Below are 17,766 nucleotides of genomic sequence, written 5' to 3'. Positions count from 1 at the left end.
CTCTCTCCCTCTGCCCCTGCCCCTCCCCTTGCTCATGCTCACTCTCTCTCTCTCAAATGAATAAATAAAAATTTAAAAAAAAAGAATAATGGTTTCATATGCAATAATAACAGTTTTTGGGAAGAGAAGAAGATAAGTCTGATTATAAGTCAGTAGAGTCAGCAGAAAAAGAGAAAGAAAAGGTCTTTAATATTTATTTATGAATTATCAGAATATAGATGTTCTTTGGAGTTATGAGAGTGAATGATAAAGGAACAAAGAACAAACAGAAGACCAAAAGCTGATTTTAGGAAAATGCCCCCTATAAAAGAGCTTAGAGAAAAATATATGTGCCAGTAATAGAGACTGATAGTGTTTGATCTCTGCAACCACACATTTTTATGTGTGTGTGTGTGTCTGTATAAGTTTCTACACATCAGTGGAAATGTTAGGATAATTTCTAATAATATTAAGTAAATTATAAATATATTGTAACTATGTCTAATCACTTCCAAGCCACATATATGTCTTTGTTTTTCAGAGTAGTGATAATGACAATGGAATTATTATTTGTCAGGAGCTAAGAGAAATACTTTACTCAGTAAAATATAAATGTATTTTATTAACTATTTCTGGCTAAAACAATAATACATGAAAGCGACAGAAAAGATCCTACAATCCACATTAGTATATAATGAAAACTTACTGCCCTTCCAGAAGCGACTATTTCTAAGTTTATGTATTTTCCCAAAAAGTTTATGCATATGCCTAAGTGTACTTATCTATGTATACATTATCTCTTTTTTGTGCAAATGAGAACATATTCCATGTGCTATTCCATATTTCACTTTTTGCACTTAGTGTATTTTTTTTTTTTAAAGATTTTATTTATTTGACAGAGAGAGATACAGCGAGAGAGGGAACACAAGCAGGGGGAGTGGGAGAGGGAGAAGCAGGCTTCCCGCGGAGCAGGGAGCCCGATGTGGGGCTCGATCCCAGGACCCTGGGACCATGACCTGAGCCGAAGGCAGGCGCTTAACGACTGAGCCACCCAGGCGCCCCTGCACTTAGTGTATTTTGAGTATGATTCCATACTAGCAAATATGGAACTTCATTCTTCTTTGCAGCCACATAGTGATAAATCTTACGCATATGTTACACAAATAAATTTATTAACAGTTTTTAATATTGATAAATCATTTGTGACATCTGACAATTCAATTCAACTTCCTTTTCAAAGAACACAAATGCCTCTTATCTCAGGGGGTATTGCCCAGAGTAACTAAGTAACTATACTCAGAATTCATCAATTTCACATTTACATTTAACTGTATCTGGTCCTCTACAAGCATCATAACTAATGCATTTCTCTTCAGAGAAATAGTAATTGTTATAGAGCTTTTTACCTGTAGGGGGCTAAGGTTAAAATACTGAGCCTGCTCAAAAATAAACCAATCTAATAGAGGAAGTGATACTGTTGGCATCTATTGAGCATGTACTATGTGCCAGGCTTTGCCTTAAACATCTTCATATACATCTAATCTTCATAATAGTCTAAGTTAGTTATTATTTTGCCATATCAATGGATAAAGAAATTGAATTAATATAATTGAGCTAATAAGTTAATGAATTTGCTTAAGATCAAACTGTTAATAAATAATAGACACAAAATTGAACCTAATACTGACTGACTCCTAAGGAAATCTTTTTATTCAGAGATTACTACAGTACACCAGGTATTTCTACAAAGGTGAAACTTTTGCTACCAGTTTTTATTATTTGAAAAGAAACAATACTAATCTAACAGATGTACCTACTTAAAGTGATAAAATAGATATAACTACCTAAAATGATTATGAATTTTGCTTATTCATGCTAGTGTCTCAGCTATTTTATTTTTGTAGCAGTTGCTTCCCAATCAATGATTGCCCTGGAGAGAAGACAAAGAAAAAATGTAATAGTATAGAACTCCAGTGTTTCTTCAACTGAAAACTAAACCAAAAAACAAACAAACAAACAAACCCCAAACCCTAAAAACCCTAAATTCAGAAGTACTGAAATAATGTTGAAAACTTAAAACAGCTCTACGAGATCAGGGAAAGGTGGAAGAAGCCTCAATTTGAGAACAGATTAGGTGGCAAACAGTATAAAGACTGCATACTGTCACATAGACATGCCAAACAAGGGTATACTCCTCAGTTTTGGGGTTTCTGTTTCTAGTTTTTCTCTTGTAGCATGTGACTTATAAATATGATAGGTTCTACAGCTTCTCAAGACTCTAAAGGCTTGTGAAGGACTATGAAGGCCATCTTTTCCAGTTTCCCACCTAAGACTTGAATACCCTGAATAAAATTCCCACCAAGTGATTGTTGAGCTTTACTTAAGGTAGCTAGTAGAAACTGCTGGAATAATGAAAACAAATGAGAATTTAGAATCAGAAGGTAAAGTTCCAGCTTTTTCAGTTAACTAGCTTTGTAAATTTGTGCCAATCTCATAATCTCTTTGGACTTCAGTTTTCTCTATGAAATGAAAAATAGTAATACCTGTTCTAGCTGAGAATCAAATATCATGTATGTAAGATGTTTTTGTAAATACTTTTTCCTTAAATTGAGAACACTTTAACTGTGCCTTTCCTTTGTTATTCCCTATTATAGATGGAAAGCAGTGTCTTCCCTGACCACAATAGCTAAATCAGTGCTCTCCCACCAACCACAAGTCATTTCTTATACTATTAACTTTGAAAAGAATTCTTTTCATAGCTCACATTATTCTGTGAATTTATCTTATTTGTTTAGTTCTTCATGGTTTGTATACATCCCTGGGATGTAAACTCCATGAGAATAAGGACCTTGTCAACTTTATTTTCCATATATCCTTTGTTCTGAGAATAGTTGCTAGAACATATTGAAAGGAGGAGGGGGGCGGTTAAAGTTTAGGAATTTGAAAATCCTGGACTATCCTCAGATTCCTTGCCTTTTTGAGGTATATATGCTTAGGGACATATCTTTAAGTACATGTTAAATCACATTGAATTGAAATTAAATTTTTTGGTATAAGGAGTGTTGCTCTCAAAGGGAGGTGAAAATGTATCACAGCTCAGGAAGGCAGAACTACTATTTCCTTAGAACATCTCCTTGTACCTATAAAATCAGATCTAAAATGGAAGGTTATGGAAGAATAAGATAATTGTTTGTGAGACGGAGGTGACAGACTCTCCAAATAATCTGCTATCACCACCTCATGATTATTGAGAAATGTTTAACTCTATGCCTATTCAACTTTTCATTTTCATATTCCCTATAATGATCTTAAACATTAAGTCTGAGAAACACAACAGTATTTTTCAAAGTGCTCTTTGTTACTTCTTACGTTGGCTCATATTTTGGTCTTCTGAAATCATTTAAATAACATTTGTAAGGAGATAAAGGAAATGAAAATTTGGTGATTTTATAAAATATGAAATATGAAAACTTCCACTTTCTATTTTTTACTTGTAGAATTTCAAGAACCTTATGCTGTTGTAGTACTTCTGGAAAAAGATCTCATTGTAGTTGATCTGACACAAAGCAAGTAAGTTGTTCATTTACAGATTAACACTATTTTTATACTCTATTCATTACAATTAAAATACAGGAAGACGTTATAGATAACTGACAGTATATGTTAGATGATAAATATTCTTTGTGTGGAATATTGTTATGCTAGAATTGTAGAAATGTAATTGATTCAATAATGAAAACTAAACCAGGAGAGTTTAGGAAACACAAAATTGTAACTTATTTTAAAGGCAACACCTGATGTTTGGAAAGATGTATTTGGAGACTCAGGACACATAAAATGGATCACGTTTCTGCTGTTAACCTAAGCAAACACAATTGTTATGAAAATTTGTACAGTGTACTATATGGCCATCTGCTAGACTATTGACTAAAGGAAAATGGTACATGATAAAAATATTATTGAACTATTGTAGCAATAATACAGAAGAGCAGGATCTGGAGGGTAGAGAAGATGGAGGCCTTCTTTCACTTTCTTTTCTTCCTTGTTATGTTGTAGGCAATGGTAACAAATATAAAATATTGCTATTAGAGTGGTGATCTCACCTCCATTACATGGACAGTAAAAGTAGATGAAATTGATTAACACTGTCTTCTTGCTACACATTTTCATTGTAAATGATGATAGGCATGAAACTGATTTTCCCTCACTTTATTCCTTTTTTAATTGAAGTATATTTAACACAATGTTATATTAGTTTCAGGTGTACAACATATTGATTCAACAATTCTATACATTACTCTGTGCTCACCACAATTAAGTGTAATTACCATCTGTTGCATTACAGTATTATTTCAGTATTATTCACTATGTTCCCTGTGCTGTACTTTTCATCCCCATGACTTACATATTTCATAACTGAAAGTTTATAGCTCTTAATCCCCTAAAGTGATAAAACAGATATAACTACCTAGCCCATTGTTTCCCCTTTGGCAATCACTAACTTGTTCTCTGTATTTATGAGTTTAGTATTTTTGTTTCTTTGCTTGTTTTGTTTGTTAGATCCCACATGTAAGTGAAATTATATGGTATTTGTCTGTCTGACTTATTTTACTTAGGATAATACCCTCCAGTCCCATCCATGTTGTCACAAATGGCAATATCTCATTAGTTTTTATGGCTGAATAATATTTGGTAGATAGATAGATCAATAGATAGATATAGGTTGCTTCTATATCTTGGCTATTGGAAATAATGCTGCAATAAGCATAGCGTGCATATACCTTGGTAAATACCCAGTAGTAGGACTACTGGATCACATGGTATTTCTATTTTTAATTCTTTGGAAAACCTCCATAGTGTTTTCCATGGTAGCTGCACCAATTTACATTCCCACCAATAGTGTACTAGGGTCTCTTTTCCTCCACATCCTTGCCAACACTTGTTATTTCTTTCCTTTTTTATTCTAGTCATTCTGACAAGTGTAAGGTGACATCTAATTGTAGTTTTGATCTGCATTTCCCTAATGATTTGTGATGTTGGGCATCTTATCATGTGTCTATTGGCTATTTGTAGGTCTTCTTTGGAAAAAGGTCTATTCAAGTCCTCTGCCCATTTTTAATCAGATTATTTGTGGGGGTTCTTTGATGTTAATTTGTGTAAGTTATTTAAGTATTTTGGATATTAGCCTTTTATCAGATATATCATTTGCAAATATCTCCTCCCATTCAGTAAGTTGCCTTGTCATTTTGTTGATTGTTTCCTTCACTGTCACAAAAACTTTTTATTTTGGTGTAGTCCCAGTAGTTTATTCTTGCTTTTGTTTCCCTCGCTGGAGGAGATATATCTAGAAAACTGTTTCTACAGCAGATGTCAAAGAAATTACTGCCTATGTTTTCTTCCAGAGGCTTTATGGTTCCAGGTTTTGCATTTAGGTCTTTAATTTGAGTTTCTTTGTGTGTATGGTGTAAGAAAGTGGTCTAATTTCACTCTTTTACTTGTAGCTGTCCAGTTTTCATAGCACCATTTTTGAAGAGACTATCTTTTTCCCATTGCATATTCTTGCATCCTTTGTTGTAGATTAATTGACCACATAAGCATGGGTTTATTTCTGGGCATTCTATCTGTTCTGTTGGACTAGGTTATGTGTCTGAGTTTTTTTGTTTTGTTTTGTTTTTGCTAGTATGATATTGTTTTGATTATTACAGCTTTGTAGTATATCATGAAATCTGGAATTGATGAGATACCTCCAGCTTTGTTCTTTTTTCTCAAGATTGCTTTGGGTGCGTCCCTGGATGGCACAGTCAGTTAAGCATCTGACTCTTGGTTTCAGCTCAGGTTGTGATCTCAGGGTTGGGGGATTGAGCCCCACATGGGGCTCCATGCTCAGCAGGGAGTCTGCTTGATATTCTCTCTCTCCCTCTGCCCCTCCCCACCAGTCTCTCTCTCTCCAATATAAATAAATAAATCTTTAAAAAAGGATTGCTTTGGCTATTTGGGGTCTTTTGTGGTTCCATACAAATTTTAGGATTCTTTCTTCTAATTTTGTGAAAAATGCTGCTGGTATTTTAATAGAGATTGAGTTAAATGTGAAGATTGCTTTGGGTAGTATGGACATTTTAATGATATTCTTTCAATCTATGAGCATGGAAGATCTCCATTTGTTTGTGTCATCTTTCTTTTATCATGTTTTATAGTTTTCAGAGTACAAGTCTTTCATCACCTTGGTTCAGTTTATTCCTAGGTATTTTATTCTTTTTGGTGTAATTGTAAGTAGGATTGTTTTTAAATTTCTCTTTCTGCTTCTTCATTATTAGTGTATAGAAATGCAACAGATTTTTGTATATTATTTATCCCACAACTTTACTGAATTCATTTATCCATTCTAGTAGTTTTTTGATGGGGTCTTTAGGGTTTTCTATATATAGTCTCATGGATCTGCAAATAATGACAGTTTTACTTCTCCCTTACCAATTTGGATGTGTTTTCTTTTTCTTGTCTGAATGCTGCAGCTAGGATTTCCAGTACTATGTTGAATAAAAGTGGCAAGAGTGGACACCCTTCTCTTCTTCCTGATCTTAGAGTAAAAGCTCTCAGATTTTCACCACTGAGTATGATGTTAGCTGTGGGTTTTTTATATATGACCTTTATTATGTTGAGGTATGTTCCCTCTAAACTCACTTTGTTGAGAATTTTTATGAGGAATGGATGTTGTATTTTGTCAAATGTTTTTCTGCATGTATTGAGATGGTGATATGGTTTTTATCCTTTCTCTTGTTAATGTGATGTATCTTATTGATTGATTTGCAAATACCAACCATCCTTGCATCCCTGGAATAAATTTAACTTGATCATGGTGAGTCATGCTTTTAATGTATTACTGAATGTGGTTTGCCAATGTTTTGTTTAAGGATTCTTGCATCTATGTTCATCAGAGATATTGGCGCATAAATTTTTTTTGTAGTGTCTTTGTCTACTTTTGGTATCACAGTAATGCTGGCCTCATAGAATGAATTTAGAATTCTCATTCCTCTTCTGTTTTTTAGAATCATTTAAGAAAAGGTTTAACTCTTCTTTAAATATTTGGTAGAATTTGCCTATGAAGCTGTCTAGTGTGGAGTTTTGTTTGTTAGGAGTTTTTGACTACTGAATCAATTCCATTACTAGTAACAGGTCTGTTCAAATTTTCTATCTTCCTAAATCAGTTGTGGAGGATTATGTTTCTAGAAATGTATCCATTTTTTCCAGGTTGTCCAATTGGTTGGTATATAATTTTTCATAATATTCTCTTATAATCCTTTGTATTCCTGTGGTGTTGGTTGTTATTTTTTCTTCATTTCTGATTTTGTGAGTCGTCCCTCTTTTTCCCTTGATGAGTCTGGCTAAAAGTTTTATCAGTTTTGTTTATTTTTTTAAAGAACCAGTTCTGGGGCACCTGGATGGCTCAGTTGGTTAAGCATCTGCCTTCGGCTCAGGTCATGATCCCAGGGTCCTGGAGTCAAGCCCCAACTCAGGCTCCCTGCTCAGCAGGGAACCTGCTTTTCCCTCTTCCTCTGCCACTCCCCCCTGCTTGTGTTCTGTCTCTCTGTCAAATAAATAAATAAAATCTTTAAAAAAAAATAAAGAACCAGCTCCTGGTTTAATTGATCTTTTCTATTGTGTGTGGATTTTTTGGTCTCTATTTTATTTATTTCTCTCTAATCTTTATTATTTCCTCTCTTCTACTGGCTTTCAGCTTTGTTTGTTCTTCATTTTCTAGCTCCTTTAATTATAAGATTAGGTTGTTTGAGGTTTTTCTTCTTTCTTTTTTTTTTTTTTAAAGATTTTATTTATTTATTTGAGACAGAATGAGAGAGACAGAGAGCACATGAGAGGGGGGAGGGTCAGAGGGAGAAGCAGGCTCCCCACCGAGCAGGGAGCCCGATGCGGGACTCGATCCCAGGACTCCAGGATCATGACCTGAGCCGAAGGCAGTCGCTTAACCAACTGAGCCACCCAGGCGCCTGGTTTTTCTTATTTCTTGAGGTAGGCCTGTATTGTTATAAACTTCTCTCTTACAACTGCTTTTGCTGTGTCCCAAAGATTTTTTTAAAAGATTTTATTTATTTATTTGACAGAGAAAGAGAGTGTGCACAAGAGAACACAAGCAGGGGGAGTGGCAGAGGGAGAAGCAGACTCCCCACTGAGCAGGGAGCTAGACAGGGGGCTCAATCCCAGGACCCTGGGATCATGACCTGAGCCGAAGGCAGACGCTTAACTGACTGAGCCACCCAGGCACCCCATGTCCCAAAGATTTTGGACTATTATGTTTTTATTTTCATTTGTCTCCATGTATTTTTTGATTTCCTCTTTGATTTCTTGGTTGAACCCATTGGTTGGTTAGTAGCATTTTGTTTAGCCTCCATATGTTTTTTCTTTCCAGATTTTCTTGCAGTTGATTTTCATTTTCATATCATTGTGGTTAGAAAAGTTGTTCGATATGATACTAAGCCTCTTAAATTTATTGAGACTTGTTTTATGGCCTAACATGATCTACCTTGGAGAATGTTCCATGTGCAATTGAAAAGAATGTGTATTCTGCTGGCTTTGGATGGAATGATCTGTATATATCTGTATATATTTGGTCTGTTGTGTCATTCAAAGGCACTATTTCCTCTAGATTTTCTGTCTGGATGGTCTATCCATTGATTTAAGTGGGGTGGTAAAGTCCCCTACTATTATCGTATGACTTAATTTTTTTTCCCTTTATGTTTGTTAATATGTGCTTTATGTATTTGGGTGCTCCAATTTGGGTGCATAGATATTTAAAATTGTTATATCATCTTCTTGGATGTTCCCTTTATCATTATGTAGTGACTTTTTCTCTCATTAGTCTTTGTTTTAAAGTCTTTTTTGTCTAAGTATTGCTACCCCTGGTTTTGTTTTGTTTTTGCTTTCATTTTCATGCTTTATGCTTTCTCAGCCCTTCACTCTCAGTCTGTATGTGTCTTTAGATCTGAAGTGAGTCTCTTGTAGGCAGCATATAGATGGGCCTTGTTTTTAACCATTTAGTCATGTAAGTCTTTTGATTGGAGCAGTTAGCCCCTTTAAAGTAAATTGTTTCCTAGTTGTTTTTGTAGTTCTTCTCTGTCCCCTTCTTCTTCTCTTGCTCTCTTCTCTAAAAGCATTAAATTTCTAATCTGTCCTCCTACTCTTCTATCTTCTTCCTGACTCTGATTTTCCCTCATTCTATACTCTAGACCTACTGATCTTCTCGTGATTTAATGGCTTTCTTTAGTGTTATGCTTGGATTACTTTCTATTTATTTTGTGTGTATCTACTGTAGGTTTTTGATTTGTGGTTACCATTAGGTTCATATATAATATCTTATGGGTATGGCAGTCTATATTAACTGGATGGTCATTTAAGTTTAAATGCATTCTAAAAGCATTAAATTTCTAATCTGTCTCCATGTTTTATGTATATGATGTCATAATTTACATTTTTATTTTGTATATACCTTGATTGGTTTTGTAGATATAATTTTCTATTTTTGTGTTTTAACCTCCATACTGGCTTTATAAGTGATTAATCTACTACCTTCATTACATGTTTGCTTCTACCCGTGAACTTTCTTCCTTTCATAATTTTTTCTAGTCAAAGCCTTTTCTTTCCACTCAAAGAATTCCCTTTAACATTTATTATAAGGCTGGTTTAGGGGTGATGAGCTCTTTTAACTTTTGTTTGGGAAACTTTTTCTCTCTCCTCCTATTCTGAATGGTAACTTTGCTGGATAGAGTATTCTTGGTTACACGTGGTTTTTTTTTCCCCTTTCAGCACTTTGAATATATCATACCACTCTCTTCTGGCCTACAAAGTTTCTGCTGAAACTGAGCTGATAGCCTTATGGGATTTCCCTTTATGTAACTTTTTTTTTCTCTTGTTGCTTTTAAAATTCCATTACTTTTTGCCATTTTAATTATATGTCTTGGTATGGACCTTCTTGGGTTAATCTTGTTAGGGGCTCTCTGTGATTCCTGTATCTGGATGTCTGTTTCCTTCCCCAGACTAGGGAAGTTTTCAGCTATTATTTCTTCAAATAAGTTTTATGCCTCCTTTCTCTTCTCCTTTTGGGATCCCTATACTGTGAATGTTAATACTCTTGATGATGTTGCTGAGTTCCCTTAACCTGTTTTCATTTTTCATTATTCTTGGTTGGTTGCTTGCTTTCTAATACCCTGTCTTCCAGATTATTTATCCATTCTTCTGCTTACCCTAATCTGCTGTTTATTCCCTCTAATATGTTTTTATTTCAATTATTGAATTTTCCATCTCTGCCTGGTTCTGTTTTATATTTTCTGTCTCTTTGTTGAAGTTCTCACTGAATTCATCCACTCTCTTTTGAAGTCCAATGAATATCTTTATAACCATTACTTTGCATTTTTATCAGGCATACTGCTTATCTCAGCTTTGCTTAGATCTTTTGCTGTGATTTTGTTCTTTCATTTTGGGACATATCCCTCTGTCTCATTTTGTCTAACTCTGTTTGTTTTACTGTATTATGGAGGTCAGCTATATCACCTGGTCTTCAAAATAATGGCCTTATGTAGAAGAAGAAGAGGTCCTGTGGTGCCCTTTAGTGATATTTCCCCTAGTCTCCAGAGCTAGATGTTCCTGGGGTATAATCTCTAGGGGTTGGGTGGACTGAGCAGCATCTGTCCTTAACCCAGTCAGCTGCAATGATCCACTTTGCCTGCTCTGGGTGCACTGGACAGGGTTTGGTCCCTGTGATGTTGAGGGGCCCAAGGTCTCTGTTGCCTTGTAGGTGGGTGGGGTCAACAGGCAGCCTCGCTGTCTACAATTAGCCTCTGCAGAGGCACACCCCATGCCAGGGCTTTCTCCCTTTTTGGCCCACAGATGCTTTTGTTGATGGGTGAGGCCAGGAACTAGACTAGGTTTTTGCAATCTCTACCATAACTGTGGATACACTGACCAGCAGGGCTCTCTCTCTGCATAGTCGCTAAAAGGCTTGGTTGCTGGAATTGTAGGTATGCTGCTGTGTGGGGTTATCTCCCCCTCTCCCCAGGGTAGGAGTCATTTTGGAGTGGCACTGGTCCCTACCAGGGATGATTGCAGGATGTAAAGGGGCAGGAGCTGCTTTGCAGGTGGGTTGAATGGGGTAGGGCACACAGTTCTAGCAAGATATGTGGAGAGTGTTAGGGCTGGTTTGCAAGTGTCCAGCTATCTAGGCTGGGGGATGCAAGGAAAAATGGCACCCACCAACACTTGTTCTTGGAGAAGTCTCCTGAAGATCGCTGTCCCTCCATTGCACATTTTGAGATTAGTAAATTTTCAAACAACTGCTTCTGTGCTGTGTCTCAGTTGGGGTTTTTTATTATGCTGGATCTTTAAAGGCAGGGACTCAGTTTCCTATCTCCCTCTGTCTTTCTTGGAGTTAAGCCCCATTGGTTTTTAAAGCCCTGTGTAAATGGAGACTCGTCTTCTCAGTGCAGATCCCCAGTGCCTGGGATGCCTGGTGTGGGGTCTAATCTTCTTGCCTCCGCATGCTTGGTATCCCTCTCATTTGTGTTTAGTCTTACCAGGGATCTGGTTCCCAACTACATCTCTGCCTCTCTTACCTTTTTCAGTGTGGCTCTTCTCTGTAATTGACTAAGGAAAGTTTGTTCTGCCAGTCTTTAGATCATTTTCAGAGTTAATTGCACAGATGTAGTTATCTTGTCTGTGGGACAAAGTGAGCTCAGGATCCTCCTACTCTTCTATCTTCTTCCTGACTCTGATTTTCCCTCATTCTGTACTCTAGACCTACTGATCTTCTCTAAGCCCTTATACATGCAGAAGTTTTGTACATTCTCTCTTCTCTGCATGTATTAATTTTCCCTTCCTTTTACTTATTATTAACATCTTATCTGTAAGAAACAACTCAGATATCATTCCTCATTAAATTTTTTTTTTCATTACCTATAAAATTTGGTCAAATATCCTATTATAGACTTGCATACTTCCCTTCTCCTCTCCTTCATAGCTCTGACACAGATAAAATTTTCCATTTGTTTATTATTGCTTTAAAGATTCTCTACTAGACAGTATAGGTATCATGAAGGAGGAGCTTTGTCTGCACATGGAGTAGGTTCTCAGTAAATTTCTGTTTAATGACTTACAGCCTGGGAGTTCTACTTTCTATGTCATTTAAAAATGTCAGAGACAGGGGCACCTGGGTGGCTCAGTTGGTTAAGTGTCTGACTCTTGATTTCAACTCAGCTCATGATCTCAAGGTTATGGAATTGAGCCCTGCATTGGGCTCCTCACTCAGCGGGGAGTCTACTGGAGATTCTCCCTCTCCCTCTGCGCCTCCCCACCATGCTCTCTCTGTCTCAAATAAATAAGTAAATCTTTACCAAAAAATGTCAGAGCCAAAGTACTTTATGCTCATTTGCAGCACATATTTCAGTATTTTGAAAGGGATATAGTATTAGGGCCATAAGATCATCATCACTGATTCTGCCTGGCTATTCTATTTATCAACATTAAACTTGATTAAATTTTATATACATGTATGGATTTATGTCTCTTCCTCTAAGTTCTAATATTGGTTTTATTAAAATGTACTGTTCTGATCTCAGTGGTACTCTTCTTTCTGTGCCACATTTCTTGGTTTCTTATACCCTATCTAATTGGCTAATATCTTTCAAGGCCCACTATACCTTTAATACTCAGTGTTTTCAGTATATACATTTATTCTTATGCTTTTCATTAGTTTATATAAGTATGTGAAATAACCTTTTGCTACTTTTTATTTCACCTTCAGCAACACCATGTTTTAAAATCTTTGTGACATCCCCATATCATTGCCTATTACAAGAAATTTAACATATTCTCTTTCCTTTCAGTTACCTTTAACCATGTTTCATGTTATTATATTGCAGCTTTATACTCCTTTTCAAAGTAATTTAACTCTTCTTCCCTTCCCTCCTTTTTTCCATTTAATTGTTTATATAAAAATAAGCATTAGGGCTTACACATTTTTCTTCTTGATTTCTTAGATTTATATCTTTGCTTACATCTCCATATCTAAATTCTTATAACACATTTTGTTATTTTTTACTTATCTTTTTCTTTACTCTTTGCCAATATACTAATTTTCCCCATTTTCATGATATTGTTCACCTTGTCAGGAGTCTGTCATTGTAACCTCTTGCTATTATCAAATCCCAAGTTATAGATGTGGTCATTAAGGTGACTCATGTATTTTACTTCTAATTCATCAATCTCAGAAGTGTTTAATTTCTACTCTGAAACAGAGAACAGCCAATCCATCTCTCTAATTTATTTCTGGGTCCAGGTAGTACTTTATACTTTTCAAGTTTTTATTTAAATTCCAATTAGTTTACATACAGTATAATATTAGTTTCAGGTGTATAATATAGTGATTCAGCACTTCCATACAATGCACAGTGCTCATCACAACTGTACTCCTTTATCTCTGTCACCTATTTAATCCATTCCCCTACCCACCTCCTCTCTGATAACCATCAGTTTGTTCTCTATAGTTAACAGTCTGTTTCTTAGTTTGCTCGTTTTTTACCTATGCTCATTTGTTTTGTTTCTTAAATTCTTACATATGAGTGAAATCATATAGTATTTGTCTTTCTCTGACTTATTTCTCTTAGCATTATATTCTGTAGCTCCATCCATGTCATTGCAAATGGCAAGATATCATTCTTTTTTATGGCTAATATTCCATTGTGTATATATACTATATCCTCTTTGTCCATTCAAAAGTTGGTGGACACTTGGGCTGCATCCATAGTTAGGCTATTGTAGAAAATGCTGCTATAAATACTGGGGTGCATGTGTCCCCTTAAATTAGTATTTTTGTATTCTTTGAGTAAATACCTAGCAGTGCATTGCTGGATCATAGGATAACTCTGTTTTTAACTTTTTGAGGAATCTCCATACTGTTTCCAGCGTGGCTACCCCAGTTTGCATTCCTAGCAACAGTGAAAGAAGCTCATTCCCCTTTCTCTGCATCCTCACCAACACCTGTTGTTTCTTGTGTTGTTGATTTTAACCATTCTGACAGGTGATAGGTCATTGTAGTTTTGATTTGTATTTCCCTGATAATAACTGATGTTGAGCATTTTTCCATGTGCCTGTTGGCCATCTGAATGTCTTATTTGGAAAAATGTCTATTCATATCTTCAGCTCATCTTTTAATTGGATTATTCACTTTTGGGGTGTTGAGTCATATAATTTCTTTATATATTTTGGATACTAACCCTTTATCATATATGTCATTTATTAAATTCAACTTGCTCCTTTCCACCTGATTTTGCATATACCACTATTCTTATCTGGGATAGAAATCTGCAGTATTTCAGATCAGAGGGAAGAAAAATTCTTGCTAATACACACACATATCATACTCTCCAGAGATTAGACTAAGTTTTTAACTAAGTTCCTAATGATATGGGGGAAAATTATTTTTACTAGCTCCCATGACCTTGTAACATGAACATACAGACCTAGAACACATGCAGCATAGACTAATACTCAATGCCTTCTACTACAGTTCCTGTTACATCTGGTACATAAGAAGTGCATGGTATATTATGGCTATAAGAATTCTTAATGTGGTAACAAAAGAATAAAAAAAAAAAAGAATTCTTAATGTGGTTCTATACTGATACCCATTTTTAAAATTATGGTAGGCTTGAGGATATGAAATTTACTATATCCATAAGTCTGTATTCCCACTTTGTTCTCTAGTTAAGTTTACTTTGGAAATGATCTTAAACATATATAATCATACACACACCTACATAGCAAACTCATCTTTCAATTATTCCTGCAAAAGACCAGAAACACTTGTGTATGTATTACCTCACTAGGAAACACATGTCAAAATTACTAAGATATTTTAACATTTATATTATATATTTACATGAAACTGTACATAGATAAAACACCTAATTGATATGCTTTAATACATTCACTAATAAGTCAACTTGACGAATACATTTTCAGTTTAACATAATTCATTCTATCCATATTAGCAAGGTGGTATCACTGTGAAATTTTGGAATTACAGAAAAGACAGTGAATTTATTCAAGTAAAATTCTACCAGTATTCATATTACATTTTGCAGATAATCTTAAAAGAGCATTCTTGTTCATGTGATCCTTGTTTTATGATACTTAAGTGAAATATGTAATATTTAGAAGATTTTAGGATTTGTTTTATAAAAGTGATTTCATTTTTTATCTTTGCAAAATAACACTAATATATTGTCTTCATCTGTTAGTTTTCCAATCTTTGAAAATCCATATCCCATGGACATTCATGAGTCACCAGTTACATGCACAGCATACTTTGCTGATTGCCCACCAGACCTGATTCTAGTACTCTACTCTGTAGGAGTCAAGCATAAAAAACAAGGATACAGTAATAAGGTAAAAGTAACAATTAAAAATAAGTTTTCTTTATATTCATATTATATGATCATGCTATTTCCTGTTCTTTTTGACCTTCCATATAAGAAGACTTGAACTAAATTCTTTTGCAGTCATAAGCTGTTGTCAATAAAAGACATAACTTGTGAAATTTAAATTTCCTAAATGCTACATAGCTTTAAGCCTACAAGAGTATAAATTTCTTATATACTTAGTATATGCTTATATACTGAGATATAGTTACCTATCATATATATTTATATACTAAATATATATTTGAACCATAAAATGTAGTTTTTAACTATTTTAGATGAAGGATTATGTTTTACAAAATCCAAGAGTCAACTCTTTTCAGTTAATTGTTATTCAGTGGTTAACAAGACACAACAGTCATTTGTTAAACAACTTTCTAAATTCCATTTTGTTGTATTTAACTACAGGATTCAAATACTTACAATAGTAATAGACTCCCTCTTTATGATTTCTATTTGCACAAGGCTGTTGGAATGGACAACTCAAGGGGGCACAATTTACGTAGTATTCTGTGTTAAACAGAACTATGATAGTTTGGTGGTACACAGACTATGCGGCAAATGTAGTACTTTTTAAGTACTTTTTATGTAAATGGTAATATTTGTTAGAATTTATAATTTTAAAGGAGATGGAATTGTGCATTTGGAATTGTTTGTTCAATGAAAGAATTAAAAGATAGCTGCACACTTCATCCTTTGTTACTTTACAGCTATTGCCTTTAAGTGAATCTTTTGCCATTATTTTAAAATGTTTTCATTTAAAATGTTTGTTATTTAAATTTAAAAAATAAAACTCATAAATTCTTCCTGAATAATCTATTTAGGAGTGGCCAATCAGTGGAGGAGCTTGGAACCTTGGAACACAAACATATCCAGAGATTATTATTACTGGGTAAGTGGGATGTGATTTATGACTTCATCAATTCATCAACAAAAGATTTTATTGAATTTTTACACTTTCCTATAATTGTGCTCTAGGCAGTACCAGAAATATCACTACTTCCTATAGCAACTGACTTCATGCTCTAATATTAAGAATGAAAATAGAGACATAACAACAGATAAAGATATTTAAAAGATTATAAAGAGCTCCTCTTATGAGATATAGAACAGATATACTTTTTCCTATTTTTTCCACTAAGTACTACTCAAAGCCCTGGGTATTATATATTAAACAAACATAAGATGAGTGGAAAAGGTGGAGAGAAGTGAAGCTGTCTAGGGCCCCCCAACACCCAAGAAATGACATGATAGTGAGTTTGTTAGGTTTTCTTTTTACTTCATATATCCCAGACTTGGAGCTGAAGTAGCTGGCAACTTGGAACTGCCAATGGGCACAGATAACACAATAAAAAAAGCCCAACAAAAGCTAGCACTCTCTAGCCAAAGGATGAGATAAGGGGACCTATCAAGATAGAAAACTGTTAGAAAATAATCTCTCTAACCACCACAGAAAAATCTATGGCCCACAACAACCCACTCCAGCAGAGGCTAAGTGGAGAGCATCAGTTTCTGACATTGAGCAAAAGCTGAATAGGGAACTTTTAACCCTGCTGGTTGGTAATGAAACTCATCACCTATAGTTTTAGAGATCATGTGGGGAACCATAATTCCAAACACCACCCAGCAGTAATGAGGAGCCACACATTTCCCTCTTCTTGGGTCACTGCAAGTCCAGTGAGGAAGGAAAGAAGAAAGATAACAAGGCTGAAAAATTACATAAAAAAATAATAGCTGAAAACTTCCTAAATTTGGTAATAGACATGTCTAATCCTATAGATTCCAGAAGCTGAATGAACAAGTAATCTACAAGACACATCATAGTCAAACTTCTGAACACTAAACACCAAGTAAAAAATCATGAAAGCAACAAGACAGATGATGCAGTACAAATAGTGCAAAACCAATTGGATGACAGTGGATTTCTCATCAGAAACCATGGATGCCAGAAGAAAATCTGATCTGTTTCAAATGCTGAAATAAAACAACTGGCAATCCAGAATCCTATACCTGACAAAAATATCCTAGAGGAAATATTTAAGTCAATTACAAATGAGAGAGGATAAAGTGAGGTAAAGGGAGCAAGGTTTTTATAGTTACCTCAAAATAGTAGTAATGATGACACAAGAAGCCTGTGACAAGTAAAGCAACCATTAAAAAATATACAAAAAGATACACTAAAAAACATTATTGACACATCATAAGGATGTATTAAATAATTGAAGAAATCCATAAAAATGCAGGGGAAAAGAGTGTGTGTGTGGGGGAGGACAGAAGCCCTAACAATATCAATGATTCCATTAAATAT

The 17,766-nt window shown here is 35.0% G+C and overlaps 1 protein-coding gene across 1 annotated transcript in view; it reads left to right on the top strand.

Moving 5' to 3' along the window:
- Positions 1-17,766, top strand: part of STXBP5L (syntaxin binding protein 5L) — a 341,807-nt gene that overhangs the window by 180,537 nt on the left and 143,504 nt on the right. The window contains exons 12-14 of the mRNA XM_081815272.1: positions 3,477-3,549; positions 15,279-15,426; positions 16,283-16,350. Of these exons, the coding sequence (XP_081671398.1) occupies positions 3,477-3,549; positions 15,279-15,426; positions 16,283-16,350 (289 nt within the window). The remainder of the gene's footprint in view (positions 1-3,476; positions 3,550-15,278; positions 15,427-16,282; positions 16,351-17,766) is intronic.

This window comes from Leptonychotes weddellii, chromosome 1 (assembly GCF_054177405.1).
Source record: "Leptonychotes weddellii isolate Sample4059 chromosome 1, ASM5417740v2, whole genome shotgun sequence".
Taxonomy (NCBI): Eukaryota; Metazoa; Chordata; class Mammalia; order Carnivora; family Phocidae; genus Leptonychotes; species Leptonychotes weddellii.
This window is presented reverse-complemented; position numbering and strand designations above follow the sequence as displayed.